Genomic DNA, 20,232 nt, shown 5'->3' on the forward strand with positions numbered 1-20,232 from the left:
AAAGAAGACCACCCTATCTCATTATTTGCCAGTCCATCTTTTTGCTGGATATAGCTACACATTAACAAAGCCAGTCTGTGCCCTGTAACGAGTTGTATCATGTGCCTGGCACTCCCCCTGCAGTTCAGTTGGGCATTTCCGTAGACGATTGATGCATCTGTATCATTCATTCTTCAGCTGTTAATGTGCAATTGAAAGCAGCTTTGCCAGAAGAAAAAAAAGCTTACAAACTATAAGCTGAGATTCTCTTGGTTTTGGTCCCTTCTTTTTTCCTCATTATTCCTGTGTGAACAAAATTTTGATGTGATGCCAGCTAGACCGAGTGATAGTGCGTTCTAGGAATGTCCTTAAGCAAGTGTCAGCATTGACTTGCTGTGCTGTATTATGTAGGACTGTGATACACTTATAGATCATCAATTAGAAGTATGAGGGTAAGGTTTGTTATTAGCTGTTTTATGCATGTAAGCAAGCAGTACCTAAATAGCAGAGTGCAATATGTTACCCATATTAACCAAATTCTTAAATTGTACATTTTTCAAATGGGAATTTAAAAATACACGCATGGTAATTTCTAAGTGTTAGATGCATTGATGTATGAAATACATATGCTAGTGTGTGTGTTCACATCCATGCATACACATTTCTATGTAAGTGGAAAATGTTAAAGTTAAAAACAGGATACGTGCCTGTTAGGCATGATTCAGGAGACCAGGCTTTCATGTTTTATTAGTATAAAATACTCTCTCCTATGCATTTTAGGGTAGTTTGCAGCATGGCCAGCCAAGGCCAGATGTCTGAGAGAGAAAGTCAAAACATCCTGGTTGATAGGGACTTGGCCATTACTTCTAGAAAGAGAAACTAATTGGAGGCAAAACAGTGGACCAGTGCCAGCACTGCTATCAATGTAGAGGGGGAGAAGTATTAGTTACTATGAAAAAACAGCATTGAGTTGCAATCTAAAAATTAGACTCTGTGACTTTGAAACAGCCAAAATATTGATATAAATATGCATGTTTTTTGATGTCTGATTTTAAAGGCCTGACTGACAGATTGAAAGGTGTTCATGCTGTGTCGTTGAGGAATGGGAGTTGTGAGGGGGGGAATTGTGCTTGAACAGGTGTGTGAAAAAGCACTGTTTAACCCACAGAAGTCTCCTCTGAGAGCTTATGTTGCTGTTACTGGATCACCAAAGTCTTCAGCTTGATGTACCTTTCACTCTGGCCCCTTTTTCATAGCAAAGTAATCTTGAGTTTGTGGCACCAAAATAACTCTTACAGTTGTAGTTGATAAGCTGCTTCATTCCGCTTACAAGAAACACTGCAGAAACTTAAGACTTGAACCTTATTAATTGGTATGTTGCTATAGGAATAGCACTAAAATACCTGTTTCTATTTTTTTTTTCCTAAATCAGGAAATGGCAAACATTTTGGCACAAAAGCAGCTCCGCTCCATTATCCTAACTGTAAGTATATCATTTTCAACATCACTTTTCACTAGCAGAGAGAGAAGCTGGATTGAGTTTTCATGTGCATAGGTTTTATCCTCATATATTTTAATTGCTCTTTGGATTTTGATACATCTGGAAGCCTTTAATGTACAAAATAAAGATCTTGCTGAGTGGGTTCAAAACTGATGATCAGAAATGGTGTTTTTCCAGCCCAATAAATTGTTATTTCTTCATGACAATACAGTGCAGGAAAAAAAATAGTATCTCAGGGATTTTCTTCCCATTGAGAGTGTGAACTTATGTGTGAAGTCTAGGGAATGTCTGAAGGATTTGTAATAAGTCCTTTGTGTTAAGTTTTAGACCTGATGAAAACTATGCAAGCCGCACAGGGCTTTCCGTTGTGCAAAATCAGCCTCTGTGTTTTTTGGTTCTACTCTGACTCTGTGTCTTGATATCAAATTGCACACAATTTGTTGCCACTTGCACAAAGGAAGCAGGATATATAGCCCAGAATGAAGTTAATGAATGTAATATAAAAGACTTACTTCAGCTATCTTGGGAAATCATAGGGATTTTGACATCAACCTTAGCATAGATTAGTTCTTGAAGGGAATAAGATAAAGTTCTTCTTAAAAAGAGTGAGTTCAGTATCTGCTGTGAGTTAGTGGGCAATAAGCAAAACTAAACAGCAACAAATAAACAAACCTTTTCCCTTTCTCACTCACTGTCATTATTTTAGTGATACACGCAAAAGAAACAGCAACAACAAACTCATGCACAAAAAAACAGAATTTGTTACATAAGGCATTGCTTGTGATCATAAGAAATTTGGTAGAAGCATATGGATAATATTCTTAAGTGTTCATTTACTGTCATAAAATGCTGCTTCAGTAGCTTTTTGGCAGATAGTTGTTTTTTTTCTCTGAAGCTTCAGTGAAATCTAGTTTCAGTTGTTGTACTCATCTCCTACATGACTTTCCTTATGTCTTCCCTGCTGTGTTTAGTAACTTGGGTCTGTTTCCCCTGTAGCTGTTTGGTTTTAGACACTCAGGGATTTTTAAATTATCCACCGTTGGTAACTGCTTTGTGAATGGGGTAATTCTGTATTGTTTGTATAGGCTATTGTGTGCCAATGCATTTCTAAGCCATCTTCCTCACGTAGATCACAGATGTCTGGTAGAGGTGAGATTGCCATATGATGTTAGCTCTGACCAGCAGCAGTAGCACTGTTGTATCACTATATCTGCTCATTGTGTTGGCATCTTGAGTACTTTTCTGCTCAGCTACTCTCATAAATATTTTTGAATATGCCCACTCTTTTTTTTAATGCAGATCTCTAATGCTCTTGGTAGGGAGTTAATTTTTCTACAGAGTGGCTCCCTACTATTTCTGTTTGTTTCTGTTTGTTTCTGTTTTCACCACTTCTCATTGGCTCAGTGTAGTGGCTTAAAGGAGGAAGCATCGGTGCATTGTTAGTGTAAAGCTCCATTCCTTAAAATTTCTTATGAAGCCTATATTTCATCTGAATACCTAAACTGGCGGCATTAGTCTTGGTTTAATTCTTTTCTGGAATATGTATACACCATTACCTATCAGCACATACTGAAATGGAAACACCTGAGTCCAACTAATGTGATTTTCTGATACGGTGGCATTCAATCAGTCTATCTTTCTTTTACAGCATGTTATCAGGGCACAGAGGGCCATCAATAATGAAATGGCACATCAACTTTATGTTCTCCAAGTACTTACATTTAACCTTCTGGAAGACAGAATGATGACAAAAATGGATCCACAGGATCAGGTAAGTATCTGATATGATCTTATAGAACAGGAGGAAGTTAACTACTCATTGCTGTATCTAAAGCTCTTTATGGAGGAAAAGACACTGCCAGGAATGCTTGCATAACCTCTTTCAAGATATGATGTTCAGTTGTGTTTTCTGTATGTCAAAAGATGAACTGACTATTGTGTTACATGTACAAAAGTACAGCAAAATGGTCAGGCCTTTCTCTTTAGTATGTTGTTTCATGAACTGAATTTGCTTTTATCCTGATTTAAAGCTTTGAAGTGAAACATTTCATTTTTATACTTGTCAGAACCAACGGATATGCATAGTCCTTAAAAGTATTCCAGTAGGGCAAAAATGGATTTTTAAATCTAACACTCTACAACTGAACTCAATTGGTGTTACAAGCAAACTCATTTTTGTTGCTGTGAACCTGGGCAGTAGTTGTTCATCTTATTGTTCATTGTGTCCACACACCAGCTTTAATGCTATTCGTTGTGTAAAAAGAGATTTCCCAAAGAGGTTCAAATGTTGGTATAGAATCAGTGAGAAATAGAGAAGATGAGTGTTGTTAATTTTTCCTTTTTAAGGCCATGTACAAAGGGGAAGCTGATTTCATTTTTAAGAGGGAATTGTGTCAAGACTTACTGATGATTTGAAGAAAAGGAGATGAGAGGGAAAGATGATCATAAACATAAATAACATTGTTATTTTGCTCTTCCTGTTTCTTTAGTTTGAGACAGGAAAGTTTGACTCTTAGCAGAATGTAATTGTAGTTACCTAATGCATATCTCAACAGAGGGATTGAGATAGCATTATTTGTATTGATGGTAGGGTAGTTAAGTCTCGAGGCATTTCCAGTTATGTGTAACTGCAGCAAGTCCTTCCTTGCCCATTTCCTTGCCAGTAGAAATAGACAGTCACCAAAAGGTCACAGAGTGTTAATCCATTTCAATGTAAGTCAGCAAAGTAAGTAAAGCCTAAGTATCAACTTAATTGGAAATAGTGGTGATCTCTTGGCTTCTGTAGTTTCGTGACTATGGTTAAAGTGAAATGCATAGTTAGTGACCTTGCTAACATGAGTCCAACTTCCAGAAATCAACACTTAAACATCTCTGCATGTGAACCCTACAAAAGTGAGACCTTCAGAAAATAAGAACCACAAAGCGATTCTTGTTGACAGTCTTTGAGAAACAAGTAAAAAATTCTGATTAAGGTTGAAACAATCTTTGTGGAACTGATTATTAAAATGAGAATTATTTTTAACAATTGTTTTTAACATTTGTTTTGACTCAGGCTCAACGGGATATCATATTTGAACTACGAAGAATTGCGTTTGATGCAGAATTGGAACCTAACAACAGTAGTGGCAGTATTGAGAAACGCAAATCTATGTATACTCGAGACTATAAAAAACTTGGATTTATTGTGAGTATTTTAACCCCGAGTGATCGTACACTGGAAATGGCTGAATGAAAATGGCTGAATGCATCTGTTGCAGTCTGTTCTCTAATCAATCAAATCTCTTACTTGATCTTCTGGAGAACAGAACAGGAGAACAGCATAATTTCTACATCTTTTTGCAGATCTTTTTAATCCCAAATGATTGCTTAGCAGACGCTAGAGTTAAATGGAAGAAATAACCATCTGAGTTTGAAGCACAATTTTGTATATCATACCATAATTAATTGAACTTCATGGAATCTTTGAACAAGCATTGTCTAATGGATCTGTGGCAGACCTGTTATTGTGCTCTTACTAACAGAGTGTAGTGATGAGCACAATAAATCAAAGGTAGCTCTCTTTTATGGTATTTATTTGTAGGACTTTATGTTTTGTTTGCTTGAACTCCTTTCATCTGAGGGTAGGGTTATGGTTAGTATGCAATTTTCTTTCTCCTTAGATAAAATTGTATGCTTCACATCTTGCATGATTCATTACTTTGCTGTTGGCACAACAAATGTACACTGAATATAGTACAGTAGCCGCAGATACAGATGGGATGGTTTTAAGCTCTGGTACAAGCTCACTGTGCAGTTTGTGCTTTGCTCAGTTCTGTGCCTGGGGCTCAGTATTATCCAGTTTCTTTGTGGTTTTGGGAGGAGATTTTCTGGTTTCTTGTAGTTGTTTTCATCACTGATGAGTGAGGAAAAAATACTACTGTATCGGTGCTAATGCATCTGTAAGGAGTCTAAAGTAAGTAGAGGGAAGGGAAAGAACTTGGCATTTTAGAGTTGTATGGTTGTAAAATCAGTGATATGAGGAAGCTTTTGAATCTCAGTGTGGTTTTTTTTGTCGTTGTTGTCAGTCAGTCTGTTCTCACCTCCTGTGTTACAGAAGATCATTGCTATCTCAGCTTCTAAGCAATTCATTCAGATGAACAAAGGACTTTAGCCCTCAAAGCCTGAAGAAAAATGCAGGCCCTGGTTTATAGATGCATGAGCTGGATGTAGACTTTCTGCTTGTGATGAATAAGAACAAAAATGGGGCCACACAGACCTTATGTTATAGGTGATGGAAAAATAACCACTGACAAAGAAGGAAATGATGACAAACCTAGATTAGGGGTGGGACAAGGGGAAATGATGAGGTGTAGTAACTTCACGGTGGAGCTATACAGAGATTATGGCATATAGAAAAATAAAAGAAGTCAAATTTAAAAAAAGTGTTCCCTAATTGTGGCTGATCACTTTTGGATATCTGCTATACACTCAAGTTTTATCAGAGGATGAAGATGCACAGCTCCCACTGTCACTGAAATCTCTTTAGCATCTTGCACCTCTGAAAGCCTTATCTTGCCTTGTTGAAGTTGGAGCTGAAAAACTATGTAATAAAGCATCTGATACAAGCCGCATCTGAGACTAGCATGCAGATTTTCTGACTTCTATTCCTGTTTCCCTGCTGTTTAAAAAGACTAAATATCAATAGGATTGCAAGCTAGCACTTGTTCTTCCAATACTTTTGTTTGACACACAAGATACCTGTTGATTCTGCAGAGCTGAAGTCATCATTAACAACAGTGCATTTGAACTGATAGCATTTTGAAGGAGACACTTGCTGTGAACCAAAATGTGTTACTGCCTTGTCTGAGTTTGCCTACAGGGATCAACTGTATTCAAGGGTTACAGCAGCAATGTTTGCTATGTAACTCTGATAGCCATCCAATGGGGAATGGGGATCAAACTCTATGAGAGAATGGGAGCTGAAATCCAAGCGGTTAAGAAAATGTGGAAGGAAAAAAAAAGGAAAGCATAACATGAGATAAGAAAATATGGGAAAGTGGGCTTTTCAGAGCACCAAACAAGGATCCGAAGGGGCGGAGGCAAGTTATTCCACTAACAGACTGACGTAATGCACAAATAAAGAACTGTTAATTGTAGATTGTGAGGGTAGTGACTCTGCTCTTGTACAGAATTTTTACTTTGAGCAGAGAGTACAGGTGACACTAAATATATAACATTTCCCATAGCTGAAAAGGAATTGAACTTTCACAGACTGAGGAAGAAGGGCCTGTTGTGGAGCTCGAGCTATGAATCTGACAGCATCGCACACAGGATATGTCTGACTAGTCTTTAGTTAGCCTGGCTTCCTGCTCTTTCTCCTTTTAACTCCGTTGCTAAAGTGTCTTTTGAAAAATGTAGGTAGGATACATTAGCAAACGGAACTATTCTGTGAATACCAGGAAGTTTCTCTCCCCCTTGTTTTAGCCATTTAACCCAAGAAGAAAACCAATAACTTGAGTGGCTGCTTTTGAATGCTGTCTTCATTTGTTCCACTCATAGTAGTGGTCAGAATAATTTCTTGAACTGATTAAACGTTCTTCCTGAGGGAGAGAGCAAAACCATGGTCTAGCCATCCAGCTGTTCTTGGACTGCTTGTTCTCTTTCTGCATGGGAAATGCAGGAATTCTATTTATTTTTCTCAGCCACATCAAAAAGTTTTGCCACATTACAAATGTATTGTCAACAAAAGAGAAAGTCTAGATTTAGTTCCAGAAGTTCTCAATACCGTTTGTAAAACTACATTGTTAGAAACCACAAGGCCATTCCAGATGGTTGTGATGACCTGTGTGAAGCTTATTATGGGCAGAGATTTTCAAATGAGACATTCTTGAGGAGATTTACTCAAACACTGACGGATACAACAGAAGATGATTTGGCTAGGAGATGGAAGCTGCTCTCACCCTATGAAACTATTTTTCTGAGAGAAGAGCAAATTAAATAGCCTGAATTTAATTTAATTTTGTTTTGGTTTTCTTTCCAATCTTAAAATCTCTTTTGTCAGGGGAATCCCAATCAGTATTTACATATGGCAGTTCTTGTATTAAAAGTAAAGATTTGTAGACTTGCTGATAATAACGTAATTTTATGGTAGAGATATCTGAAAGATGTCTCAGAAAGATGTTGTAGTGAATGCTTTTAAATTTATAAGCAGATCTGACAAATTCAAAGCAATGTAAGAAGTTAAAAAAAAAAACTGTTCAAGTATTTTTTTTTCCAAGTTTGCATTGTGTAGAGCTTTTTTGTTTTTCTGTTTGTTTGTTTAGACGTTTGTAACATATAGATTGTTTGCATGCGTGCAGAAAGTCAAGATGGCAAATGATTTCTTAATTGTGCCATGTGCTGTGCTGAAATTTATCGGTGTAGAAAAATATAATGAGTACATTATTACAGGAGATAGGAAGCCAGTCTGACAAAAAGATGATAATTAAAAGGGAAGTTTAGAATGGTCTGAAGTTCTTGTAAGACAGATATGAGCTTAACGTACAAAAAACTGATGGTGACATAAGAGTGGACATATGCTGATGAATTCACCTGATGAACCAAATAAAGGAGACATCAACAAAAGAATTGCCTGTCATGCACAAATGAAGTGACCTTTTGAATCAGAGCAATGGAAATGAAGTTCTATTCAGTGGTACAAAGTGCAAACGTTTTAATTTAGGACAAGTGCCAATAATTCCTTTGGCAAGCAGGTATCTATTGGAAAAGGCAAAGATGAGAGACTGTGCACCATAGCAACTAAAAAAAAAGTCAAATGTTAGCCTAGAGTATATCTGGAAATGTAATTTAAAAGCAGATGAACTCTTAAGGCCATTTAATATGTTCTAGAGAATTCATCCAAAATACAGCATTATTTTAATCACCTATATAGTGGTTTGTATGCAGATTGAATTTAGGATGAGTGCAGAGGGCAGATGAGACTTGTGACATGATTAGAGACATGTCTTACAAGAAGTGACTTAAAAAGACTGGCTTGCTAAACCTACCAGGCTGAAGGCTCTGCAGCTATCACATTCATAAATACTGAGAGAGAAGAAGTCATAGATAAACTAAAATGCAGTTTTGGGCAAGCAATTCAAGAGTTTGTTTTTTTTGATTGGATTAATAGGGACAAATTTCATTACTATTCTAAAGATGGAGGTTGATCCTTTATGAAAAAAAATTATATGTTAGGTTTGACAGTGGTGGATTCAGGAAAGAGAAGACATTCTCAGCTAAAAAATACTGTTTTTCAATATAGTCACTACCATTAGCTATGCTTTTTTGCTAGTGATGAACAAGAGCCTGCGTGCTGTGCTCATAAACATCTGTGGCCAGCAGAGATAGGGAGGTGATTGTCCCTCTCTGCTCTGCCCTCATGACGCCCTGTCTACAGTGCCATGTCCAGGTCTGGGGCCCCCATAAAAGAAAGACAGGGAGCTGTTGGAGAGGGTCCAGAGGAGAGCCACAAAGATGATCAGAGGGCTGGAGCACCTCCCCTGAGAAGACAGGCTGAGGGAGCTGGGCTTGTTCAGCCTGGAGAAGGCTGTGGGGTGACCTCATTGCAGCCTTCTAAAACCTAAAGGGAGCCTACAAACAGGAGGGAAGTCAACTGAAGGAGTAGTTAATAGCAGGACAAGAGGAAATGGTTTTAAGTTGAAGGAGGTAAGATTTAGGTTGGATGTTGGGGGGAAGTTCTTTACTATGAGAGTGGTGAGGTGCTGGAACAGGCTGCCCAGAGAGGTTGTGGATGCCCCATCCCTGGAGGTGTTTCAAGGCCAGGTTGGATGGGCCCCGGCCTGGCCATTAGATATGGAGGTTTGAGGCCCTGCATGTGGCAGGGGGCTGAAGATTCAAGAAGTCCCTTCCAGCCCAAGCCATTCTGTGATTCTGTGATATGCACCAGTGGGGGTGATCCACTGACACTGAAACACACTACCCACTGCCTTACTGTGCTCATGTCTACTGTTTGGTCTCCATAAATGTTCAGCAAGCCTCCTTGATTGTCAGCGGGTGCTTTCTCCATGGAGAAATTCAGTGACTCACCTTTGCTTCATACACACTCTATGTCAGATACCACTTTGTCAGTCTGCCCCTCTGCTGCCATCTGTCACACAGCAACAAACGTAATGGGATACTGGTGGGAAGGTTCAACCTCTACTGCCATACCACCAACGTCCGCTTCTGACATTGTGAGCCAGCATAATAAAATAGGAGGCATTGCTTTACAGTTAATGTATATAAGCAAAAACACTTCATTTAATTGTAAATTTTTTCTTAAAAAAAGAGGATAACAAAAATGTAAAATCAGTGGGATACGTGACCTTGTTTTTGTGACACTACCACATCACCCTGGTTTGATAGGAGTGGCTGCTGTTCTCAATGGACTTTCAAGGTGTTCATCAGAGATTTTTGGAGAAATATTACTCTTCCTGTACTTCATTGCTGAAAACAGTTGTTCACAAAAGGTTCCTAAAGCAGAGAGACAATCCGTGCTTTTCTTTTTTAAAAAAGAAAAACTTTATTTTTATGTTTTTTACTTCTTTCTCATTCTGTAGTGTTAATTGTTGATGGTCCAGTCTTTCTTTTCAAGTCCAAACAAAGCCTCTGGACTGGATCTTCCTGCTGAAGTTCAGCACTTCTTCCTGTTCGAACTGAAGTCTGCTTCAACACGGGAGCAGCTGCATCTGTGACTTCTTTTTATCCCTTCTCTCCCTCTGGGCAGGAATGAGGGAGTGGGACATGAAGGATGGGTTCATCGGATCTGTGGCTGTGGAGGGAAGGATTACCAGAAAATAGAGTCTCCACGTGAGCCTGTGGGATGGCTCTGAGCTGGGGATCTCCCTCCCAGCTAATGGTAAACTTACGGGATCTTCATGCCCCTGAGATGTTCAAGACCCCTGGCAGTTGAGGTCCCTCCACCAGACTCGTCCCGCTGCCCCGGCACAGCAGCTCTGAGGATGGCAGTCCCTGCCCTGCCCTCTTCCTCAGGACTTAGTGAAGAAGAGATGAGAGGACTTGGGAAGGGACAAGGGAGAGGGATGGGGAAGGAAGGGCTCATAGGAGCCTTGGCTGTGAAAAGAAGAAGGACAGGCAATGGAGGCTCCATGTGAGCCCGCAGGATGGCTGTGAGCTGGGGCTCTCCTGGGTAAGGGCAAACTTACAGGACGGGAGGATCAGCGCCAGCGTCGAGGCGGCCATTTCGCAGGAGGTGGACGGATCCTGGCGCCCCTGCGATGAAATTTGGGGCGCGACCTCTTCCTGGTTGGCCTGGCAGCAGCAGAGAGATGGCCAGTCTGCCCCGATGGAGGTGGATCCACTTCCATCAGCTCATCTGCCACAGGTGGATCCACCTCCATGGGCTCCTCTTGGCTGCCAGGCGGGTCCACCTCCATGGGCTTGATGTCATCAGCCTCTTCCAGTAGCCGCCTCTTCTTTAAAGGTGGCTGCTCCATCCCGTCCTCGAAAATAACAAGAAATACAAACTATCTCTTAGAGAGATCAGGTATTCTGCTGCCTCCGGCTGTGTCAGCTCAGGGACTGCAGTTGAGGGCAGTTTGGTGCCCATGGCGACAGGATTCTGAGTGCCAGGTGCTGGCCCAAACATGGCGGCTGGCCGTTGGGGCCTGCGGCCATTTCTCGGAGGCAGTGGCAAGAATGTAGCAAGAGGGTCAGTCGGGGCAGGGTGCTTCTCAAGCAACCTGCAGCTGCCTGGGGTGGGCTGTCCTGGTGCTGACAGCAGCAGGGGAGAAGCAAAGCATGCTGACACCCCACAGGCAGCCAAGGGAGAGGCAGTCATTAAAAACGGTGGAGTTTCTGTGTTTGTATTGGCTGTCCTTTGCCATCCCTCCTGAGAAGTAGTTTGGACAGATTTGATCTCTGCAGTCTCTGGTATAGCGCTCTTGAGAAGAGAGCTTAGGGGCACGGGTGTGTAGATGGCAGCCCCCCCATCAGTTGACCCCAGTGTATGTCAAGCAGCGTGGAAGTGTTCAGCCCCTACCATCAGGTGAAGAGGAAAGGGAGACGTTTGTTTCCTTTGTAGTGACTGAATTGCAAACAGTGTGCCAAGAGCACATACAGATCGTTGATGAACCAAGACGAATGCCAGTTGTATTCACACGTCAGGTGATGGCTTGCTGTGCCTATGCTAACATAGTACCAGGTGATCCCAGTGTGTCCCTTTCTCCTGGATATTTGCAGTGTTTTGCTTTCACACCTTGTCTAGAGGGCAGAGGCAGTAGCAATTATTAAGCTGCCCAGTGAGCTAACAGGGCAGGTGTCCCCTCTCAGCCATTTTGTAGCTTTTCTCCCTTTGGCTCATCCTTTTTTGTGAAGGTCTCTGGTGCAGATGGCCCCTTTAGAAGATTGATTGTCGGTGCCATGGGCTTGATTCAGCTAAGTTGGGATGCAGCCTTTCTGGGTGCCAGTTCCATGTCTGAGCACCCTTGTGTTGGCAGTCCTTTCCTTTTGCCTGGCTGGGAGTTGTCAATGCTCTAGTGTGAGCCCGGTGCCTCAGGTCCTTCCAGCACTGAGCACCTGGAAGAAAAGTCAGCTTACGCCTCCCATGCTCTCAGTAGGCAGCTGTTATTTATATTTTTGGTCAAATTCCACTGAAAGAATTCTTCACTGCTACAAATGCAGTGCTTTGCAAGGCTTCAAGTCCTATTAAAAGTTGGAATGTTTAACTCGTTATCCAGCTGTTTGGCTTGTCTTGATTGCATTGAGTGAAGAGAGTTATAGAATCATAGAATAGCACAGGTTGTAAAAGACCTTAAAGATCACTGAGTCCGATAACAACCTAACTATCCTACCCTAACTCTAACAACTCTCTGCTAAATCATGTCCCTGAGTACCACATCCAAACAATTTTTAAACACATCCAGGGATGGTGACTCAACCACCTCCCTGGGGAGCCTATTGCAGCACTTTACAACCCTTTCTGTGAAGAGGTTTTTCCTGCTATCCAACCTAAACCTCCCCTGGCACAACTTGAGGCCATTTCCCCTCAAGCTGTCAGCTGTCAACAGTGAGAAGAACAGAGAGAACCCCACTCTCGCTGTAAGCATCTTTCAGGTATTTGAAGGGAGCAATACGGTCTCCCCTCAGCCTCCTCTTCCCCAGTCTAAACAGCCCCAGTTCCTTCAGTCACTCCTGATAGGCCATATTCTCCAAGCCCTCCATCAGCCTTGTTGCCCTTCTTTGGACCTTCTCCAGCATCTCAGAAATTATCTTATGTATTAAATACATAGGTCTCTCCAAAACGAAGGGCTCCTATTTATTTCCATGTAAACTAGAACCAATGCAACGAGCTTAATAACACTATTTTATACAGCGCTTTCTCAGTTAAAAAATACTATTGTTCAACAAGAGTGGTTTTTGTTTGTTTTTTTTTTAATTGAGAATGAACTGCATCTTCAGCTTCATCTGAGAGAGAAGTGAAGTTATTGAAGTGGGATTATAGCTTTAGGTTGTTTTTGTTGTTGTTGTTGTTGTTTAGGTTTTGTTTCTTTTGGGAGAAAACAAAAAATCCAAATCATCTTACTCCAACAGTAAGATCCTGTTGCTGTGTAAAAGTAAAGAATCCGGAGGGATAAAATACATTTGTGTCAACAGTGTGCTTTTTAAAGCTTACTAACCTTCGAATCAAGAAATAGTTACAAACTTTCTGTGGGGAATTGTTTTAAGAAAAGCATTTAAAAGCAGAATACAACAGAGAATGCTTTGGAATTTGTGTTATTTATAAGCTAAGAGTCTACATTCCCTACTTGTGAGCACCACAAGTAAGGGTACTGAAACCTGACTAGGAAAGTAAAACAAACAAACAAAAACAGACTTAAATTACAGGAAAATGGAATGGAGGAAGGAAATATAAGTGAATGATTGATGATACCAAGCATACAAATAAGAGTATTACTACTCTGTACTAACACTTGCAGGATCTGCAATTGATAGTCCCAGTTGTTAATTTTATAGTTAGAATTCCTGAATCATTGTGGAGATGATTTAGTCCATTTTTTTAAATTTCTACTTACAAACAAGCAAACAAACCCAAACATATCCCCATTACAGCTGTAGAAAAACAGAGGAATATTTTAATTTTATTAACTTAATATTCCAGAATGTTGTGCAGCGTGCATCTCTGTGTTGTAATCTTACAGAACATCTTCTAAGTGAAGACTTAGATCTTTTTACAGCAATTCTGACTGTCTGCCAGGACGGTTTTCTCTAGTACTTTGATATTAAATCATCACCTGAGGTTATAAATCCTTCATTTGCTGTGTTTATATGGCGTGAAATTATTTGGAATACACTGAACCTTGTGTATTCCAAAGCAAGCTGCTACCGAATTTATAGAATCACACAGCAGAGGGCAATAGCATCCTACCAAATGCAGATTGATCACAAAAAACTGCTGAACAGCTCACTTCCATAGCATCACTTAGAGAATCATTTCAGCCTTAGAAATACTAGAAACCACTGTTTTGTGCTTTAAGTTCTGAGTTGAATGCCAGCAGCTGGATGCTGTTAAGCCTAAGTAATACCTTGGGGAGAATGAAGTTCCTTTTTTTTTTTGGCCTGCATATTACAGTTTCTTGTAAAACTATAAGCACAGTTTCTTTTTGGTCTACCATATTCTGATATTGTTTCCCTTTGAAGTACTAGTTTGTTCCTGTGTCCTAGTGTCTATGCAAGACTAATAAGCACAAAGATAGAGATGCTTTCTTGCAATCTGGATTTGTTTCCACCAATCTCTGCAGATCAGTAACACGTGAGTTTTTGAACATAGCTAAAGAGCTAATCACAAAAGCTAGGTGTGATTTGCAGAACATGGCCTGAGCTGAAATTGAGATCAAAACAACAAAATATCACTGTCATAGCACCTGAAAGCATAAATAGTGAAATCTTTGAGTCTTTGACGGTTTTAAGTTCACTGCTTACTGTATGTAGCAGGGGCAGATACTGTTCTTAGCCCAAGTGCTTGTAGTTGTGCGTATAATGGAAAATGGTCAGAATGTGAGGTGGCTGATGAAAGCCATGAGTTGATCAGTAAATCTGAACAAACAAACAGTCTGACCGTGTGTGTTAGTTAAGGTATACAAGAGAATTACTGCAAAGTGGAGGCATGAGACAGACTTAGAGGAATCCTGATGAATTTTTTTAAATAAAAAATTATTCAGTTTTGTAACGAGAGAAGTCTGACCTTACAATGTACCCAATGCTTAATATCTCTGTTAGAGGGGCTATTAAGACTATATAAATGTAGTACTGATGGTCTGAGGCAGTAATTCTACAGGAAGGGGTGCATGGGTCAGTCATGCTGACCAAGACCTGGGACCAGCAAATCCGTATGTTTAAAGCATTGTTCTTGTTTACCATGCAACTTACCAGAGTTGTTATTCAGAGGCTATGGACATCTAACAATTTGCACATTGTTAACATGAATAATCCAGTCTTTTTACCACATACTGCTGAATTCTCCATAGCTTTAGAGAACAGATTAAAAAATTGTATGTAATTTTGGAGGGTTGTTAGGCTGCTTTGACCATTCTTATTATCACTGTAAGAATGAAGTTAAAGCTAATGAAAATGAAGTATCTGTAGTTTTAATGTGTGAATGAACTGAGTCTTTATTATCAGTCTGCTATTATTTTTTTTAATTCTTTTTGGATCACTTTGCACTTAATATACATTTTAGTTGAGGAATCGTCCTTTAATCCATTTCTTAATGACAGATAGAGGGCAAAAGAGAGTTTTCTTAGGGTTTTTGTGTTGTTTTTTTTTTTTTAACTTTACAATATTTTTAATTATGCAGTTGTAAAGTAAAGGTCTTAAAATGCTTCTGATTAAAAGAATATGCCTATGTTGAAGAAAATCTGTTTAAAAAAAGTACATGTCCTAATGTAAAATTAGAGTCAATGGAACACTGCATTTCTTGTATATGCTTTTTATGTATTACTTGTGATTAGACTGTCAGGAAATCTTCTGTGTATATCAGTTATCAACTCCTGGGGGCAGACAAGCTCCATTAATTTGGATGTGATGGTGGTGATGAGTTAAGAGTGTCATGTATGTCTATCATTACAGAAGACTTTATCTTACAACTACTGTTTTCAACCACCTTTTCTTAGAGGTGAATCTTGTACTTCTTTTTCCTGATACTTTGTACTGCACGTCCCGCAGAATTTGCAAGCAAAAGAAATAAGTTTGAGAAGCAAGCCCTCAAAAACTGATCAGATATAATGACATTGTTTTTCTTTGATAGTATGGACATTGCCTGGTTCGCCAGGGTGGCTGATTGCACACCAAGTGCTAGCACAGTAATAATGTTAGCTTTGTGAAACATTGTAAATTTTATTTAATATTAATCATTATCATAATCGTTAATATTTAATGATTGTTACTACAAATGCTCATTTTTCTTTAAGATTATGCAATTTTCCACTGTGTGCATGCATGCATATAAACGTATATATTACTTATATGTACATACTGCTTTGCTCTTCCCTTATCCCGTTCCTCATGAATTTTGCTTGATGTAAGATTTAAGAGACACTAAACAGTGAAGCATACAAACTATTTCAACTTTGTTCGCTTACGTAGAATCACAGCCTGGGTAAGAGATTCTCTTCGAAAGAGCAGTTTCATTAACTCAGGCCTGTACTAAATTAAGAGATGATGAGGAGAAGAACAGCTCATTTGAGAATAACTTACTTTTTTTTCCCTCTTTGAGTTAAAACCATCTCCATATCTGAATTATGAACCTTCTGATTGCTTGGTGTACTTTACTACTTAAATATCCCCTACACAAAAGGTATTGCTGTGTATTCCTTTAAAAGCCCCATAATTATTTTAATCTTCCTCCATTTTGGTGCAACTCCATTCTGTTTTTGGTGTTGATCTGGAATAAGTTAGAAGTATAGCAGAAAAATGCTTAGGCCAGGCAGAACTTATATACAATTTTGCAGAGCACAGCTCCAGCTCTTCACATTTCCCATTCCTGTTGAGAGATGCAAAGGAAAATGGAAGTCAGGTGAACTGAAATTCCACAGCATAAAGATCTAGTCTTTTTTTTTTTCAATTGCCTTACTACTGAGAGCAAATGACATATGCTTCAGTATGAGCATACACTAACATTGTTTTAAGACAGAAGCATAGACTCAAAGGCTTTAAAAAGTATTGGTCTTATTTTCCAGATCCTTCTCTTTGGAATCCACAAAGCCTGTTTGGTTTTTTTTTCACTTGTGCAGTAGGAAAATTTGGCTGTAGAAAATCAGTTTGCTTATGGGGGCTTAAGTTCAAAAGCAACTAAAATATCATAGGTGCTGACAGTTTATTTTACATAGGGCAGTTTTTGGCTTATCTTTGTAGTTACTGAAAGGTTGATCTGGTCATAGATGATAAAAGAAGGGCCTGCGTGGGATCCACAGAGCTCTGTAGCAGCAGCAGTCTTTTTTTAAATTGTTGGACTGTGGGTCCATATGCCTGGCCACAGATGATGTTTCAGCTCAATTCCCTGGTTTTTAAGTTTTGATAGCTGTTGTATCTGGCTGACAGGCAATAAATTAATTCACACGGTTGATTCAGTTTGAAGTGGGTTTTTCTCAGACGCAGAGCTGCCTTATCTCTCAACCCTTATTTGAACTAAACACAGGCTGTTCCCTTTCCCCTTCACATGGCAACAATTTTAGGTAGTTTGCTTGGAAAAGAAAAATCTGAAATCCTTTTACAGAAAACCCTAAAAGGAGAGCAAGATCTCTCCCAACTTTATTTTGAGGTACTTGATGCTGTATGTAGGTTCCTGTCAAAGCTCACCGTTCTCAAACACCACAGCATGTCAGAACGCAGTGATGTCCTTGGTGGCAGCGTCAAGTTCTGCAAGATGTGTGATTCACTTGAGTGCTCAAGTGGAGCACCCATCTTCTTGTCCTGCTGTTGTGCTATTCCTCCATACCAAGCATCATATCCTTCACTGCAGCTGATTGTTTTTGTGGTAGGAAGGATCCCATTCATTCAGTTATTCTGAGTGATGATGTATAGGAGCAGTTAAGTCAGCTGATGCCACGTGGGTTTCCCCTAGATACACAGCCTCAGGAAAATTGTAATGATTATTTTTACCTTGATTTTACTCAAATTGTTATAATTTAAGTAGGTTTTCTTTCTCTTTTAAGGAAACTAATACTGAAAGGTGTTTTAATCAGTCTGCCTTAATCTCAGAGGCAAATGCTACATCAGAGAGGTCAGGATTAGATAAATTTACCAGAAGTGTAAATAAGTCAAAAAGATACTCTTATCAGTCTTATTCTTAAAAGGCTCTGACTCAGGAGGCCCAAGATTTGGCAGAACGTGGCTTTGAACCTTCCATTTTATTTAATAAAAAGGTCTGAAGATTCTTTTTCTTGTTGGTAGGCTGTGCAACTTGCATGTTTTGGCCATAAGCTAAAATAAATATTTACGTACACTCGTTTATGTATACTCGTTTTGTATCATTTCATTAACTTCTAGACAAAATGCCTGTTAAAAAGCTCTGAAATGTTCCTTACTAAGTAGACTTCGAAGCATCAGTCAGGACCACTCATGCTTGTACATCAGCATATGAACACCGTCAGCCATTGTGCTTAAATAATAAGTCACGATGTACCATACTTATCAGGTGTGAAGATTCCTGAGCTGAAAAAAGGCTTTTCATGCCTAAATTAGACTTGCCAACATGAGCTGTAACTAATCTACACATCTCATAGTGTTTGCAAACAGATGGAATTACTCAGGTAGATTTTGTTTGTGCTGCATCTGGCTCCCAATTAGCTGAAGACATTTAACCTGTGGTTATTTTTAATTGTCAACTTTAGATGCTTTATCATTGTTTTGCTTTGCTACTAGCACTATTCACAGTATTTTCCTATGTGACTATCCTCTTACTAGTTAGATAGTTGTTCTGCTCGTTAGGATGATTATGGTAAGATTAAACCAGTCAGTCCTCATAAAAAAAAAGTTCCGAGATCATGAAAAGGCCTGCATTAATAATAGCATTTCTGTCTAAAATGAGTATATTCCATACCCACTTATCCCAGTATGGGATTGTTGATGGCTGTGGTTTGATTAACACAAAAATTGTTTGTTGGCCAGGACATAGGTGGTATACTTGCATTATAACTTTAGGAGAACTGGGGCTGTTTAAAAAATTGTTTCTCTTGGTTGCAGTCCATCTGCCTTGCTGTAGGGAAATGTGCCTTGCACTCTTTCAGATGAGCTTCCAGAAAGTCTCTTGTGAACAGTCCCAAATTCACTTGAGTGAGAGCTCAGAGAAGTTGTGGATATTGCCCAGGGAGGTTGTGGATGCCCCATCCCTGAAGGCTGGATGTGGCTCTGGGCAGCCTGGTCTGCTGGTTGGTGACCCTGCACATAGCAGGGGGATTGAAACTAGATGATCATTGTGGTCCTTTTCAACACAGACCATTCTATGATTCTAACTGGACTAGATCATGCAGTGTCCAACAGAAGTTTTGTGTGAAGCAGACTGACTTTGCCCAAAAGAATGAGACAAGAAATCATGCAGTGTCCACACAAGAGTCTGCTAAATGTACTGGCAATCTCAGGCGTAGAGTAGCAATAAACTGCTATGGCTTTTAACTTTTCTCGACTCCATCTAGCAAGTGGATGTTTGACTCAGTTTTCAGTTATACTGAAAACTTAATGGATGCTGGGAGATGATTGGTGCTAAATACTGAAAAAAAATCCTATTGGAATGACCAAGTCCCACTGATTAACTTTTAACACCCCTGATGTCTAAAATGCATATCCTGTTATCACTTGATAATTTTGGTTGCCCAGAAAACATAAAGGAGTCAGCCTTTGAAGTGCAAAACATCTATCCAATGTTAAGTGTGTCATTGTTAACTAAGATGAAACCTAAAAGGAGATTGTCCTGCATTGGATGAGATGTGATTACTCTGTGTCATAGCATTAATTTCTGATTCTTTGAGGCTTTCAAACTATCTCCATTTTCCACAGGGCTTAAGATCTTGGAATCCAAAGCATTAGCCCCATGTAACTGTAAAGCTGCTGTATATGTGCTTATAAAATACCAAGGATTATGCAAAAACTTTGTCTTGCTCACAACATGTCATTTATTGATGCCTGCAAATGTGAGTGCATGTCTTTTCCCATGCTCTGTTAGGCATTATCAGATGATATTAGCTGGCTTTTTTATGCCACCGTAACATTCAGATTTTGTTAGCTCTGAGCACACTAGATTCAGTTCATGACTGGGGCAGGCTTCTAGTGGTAACATGTGGAGCAGTAGTGCTTTGTGTTAAATTACCAAGTAGCTTAGTGAATCAAGGGAATACAATATCAAATTCTGATTATTATTTTTTTTGTTTAGAGGACAACTGATGGGCTTGCTGCACTTACTGTTTCTCTGTTGTTGAGTAGGTGGGTCAGTTTTGTATTGGTGACTTCATACTCGATCTTGACAAACATGATTTGTAAGTTTTGTAAAAACTACATCCAGTAGAAATATGCTGGAATTCCTTAAATGTGGAGAGGGATGTGTTTGGTATGTGACTTAAGTGACTCACATTGAATTTATCTTAAAAGAGTTTCTGCATATACTTTAAAAGATGTAATAGCTGGTGAGCTTGCAGGGATCTAACTTGAAGATTATACTTGTTTTAGTGTATATATGTGTGTGTGTGTGTGTGTATATATATATATATATATATATATATTAATTA

The 20,232-nt window shown here is 39.4% G+C and overlaps 1 protein-coding gene and 1 long non-coding RNA gene across 5 annotated transcripts in view; one reads left to right on the forward strand and one right to left on the reverse strand.

Moving 5' to 3' along the window:
* The window catches only part of ELMO1 (engulfment and cell motility 1), a 291,509-nt gene that overhangs the window by 106,767 nt on the left and 164,510 nt on the right, over positions 1 to 20,232 (forward strand). For all 4 annotated transcript variants that reach the window (XM_010713028.3, XM_019616661.2, XM_010713029.3 and 1 more), the window contains 3 exons: positions 1,412 to 1,462; positions 3,129 to 3,251; positions 4,533 to 4,664. In XM_010713028.3, the coding sequence (XP_010711330.1) occupies positions 1,412 to 1,462; positions 3,129 to 3,251; positions 4,533 to 4,664 (306 nt within the window). The remainder of the gene's footprint in view (positions 1 to 1,411; positions 1,463 to 3,128; positions 3,252 to 4,532; positions 4,665 to 20,232) is intronic.
* Positions 10,154 to 12,291, reverse strand: LOC109368325. The gene is made up of 3 exons (XR_002116256.2): positions 10,663 to 12,291; positions 10,366 to 10,570; positions 10,154 to 10,268 (listed from the first exon to the last, which is right to left on the reverse strand). It is a non-coding gene; the product is annotated as an uncharacterized LOC109368325 (long non-coding RNA).

The sequence above is a fragment of the Meleagris gallopavo genome, chromosome 6 (genome assembly GCF_000146605.3).
Source record: "Meleagris gallopavo isolate NT-WF06-2002-E0010 breed Aviagen turkey brand Nicholas breeding stock chromosome 6, Turkey_5.1, whole genome shotgun sequence".
NCBI classification, from domain to species: Eukaryota; Metazoa; Chordata; class Aves; order Galliformes; family Phasianidae; genus Meleagris; species Meleagris gallopavo.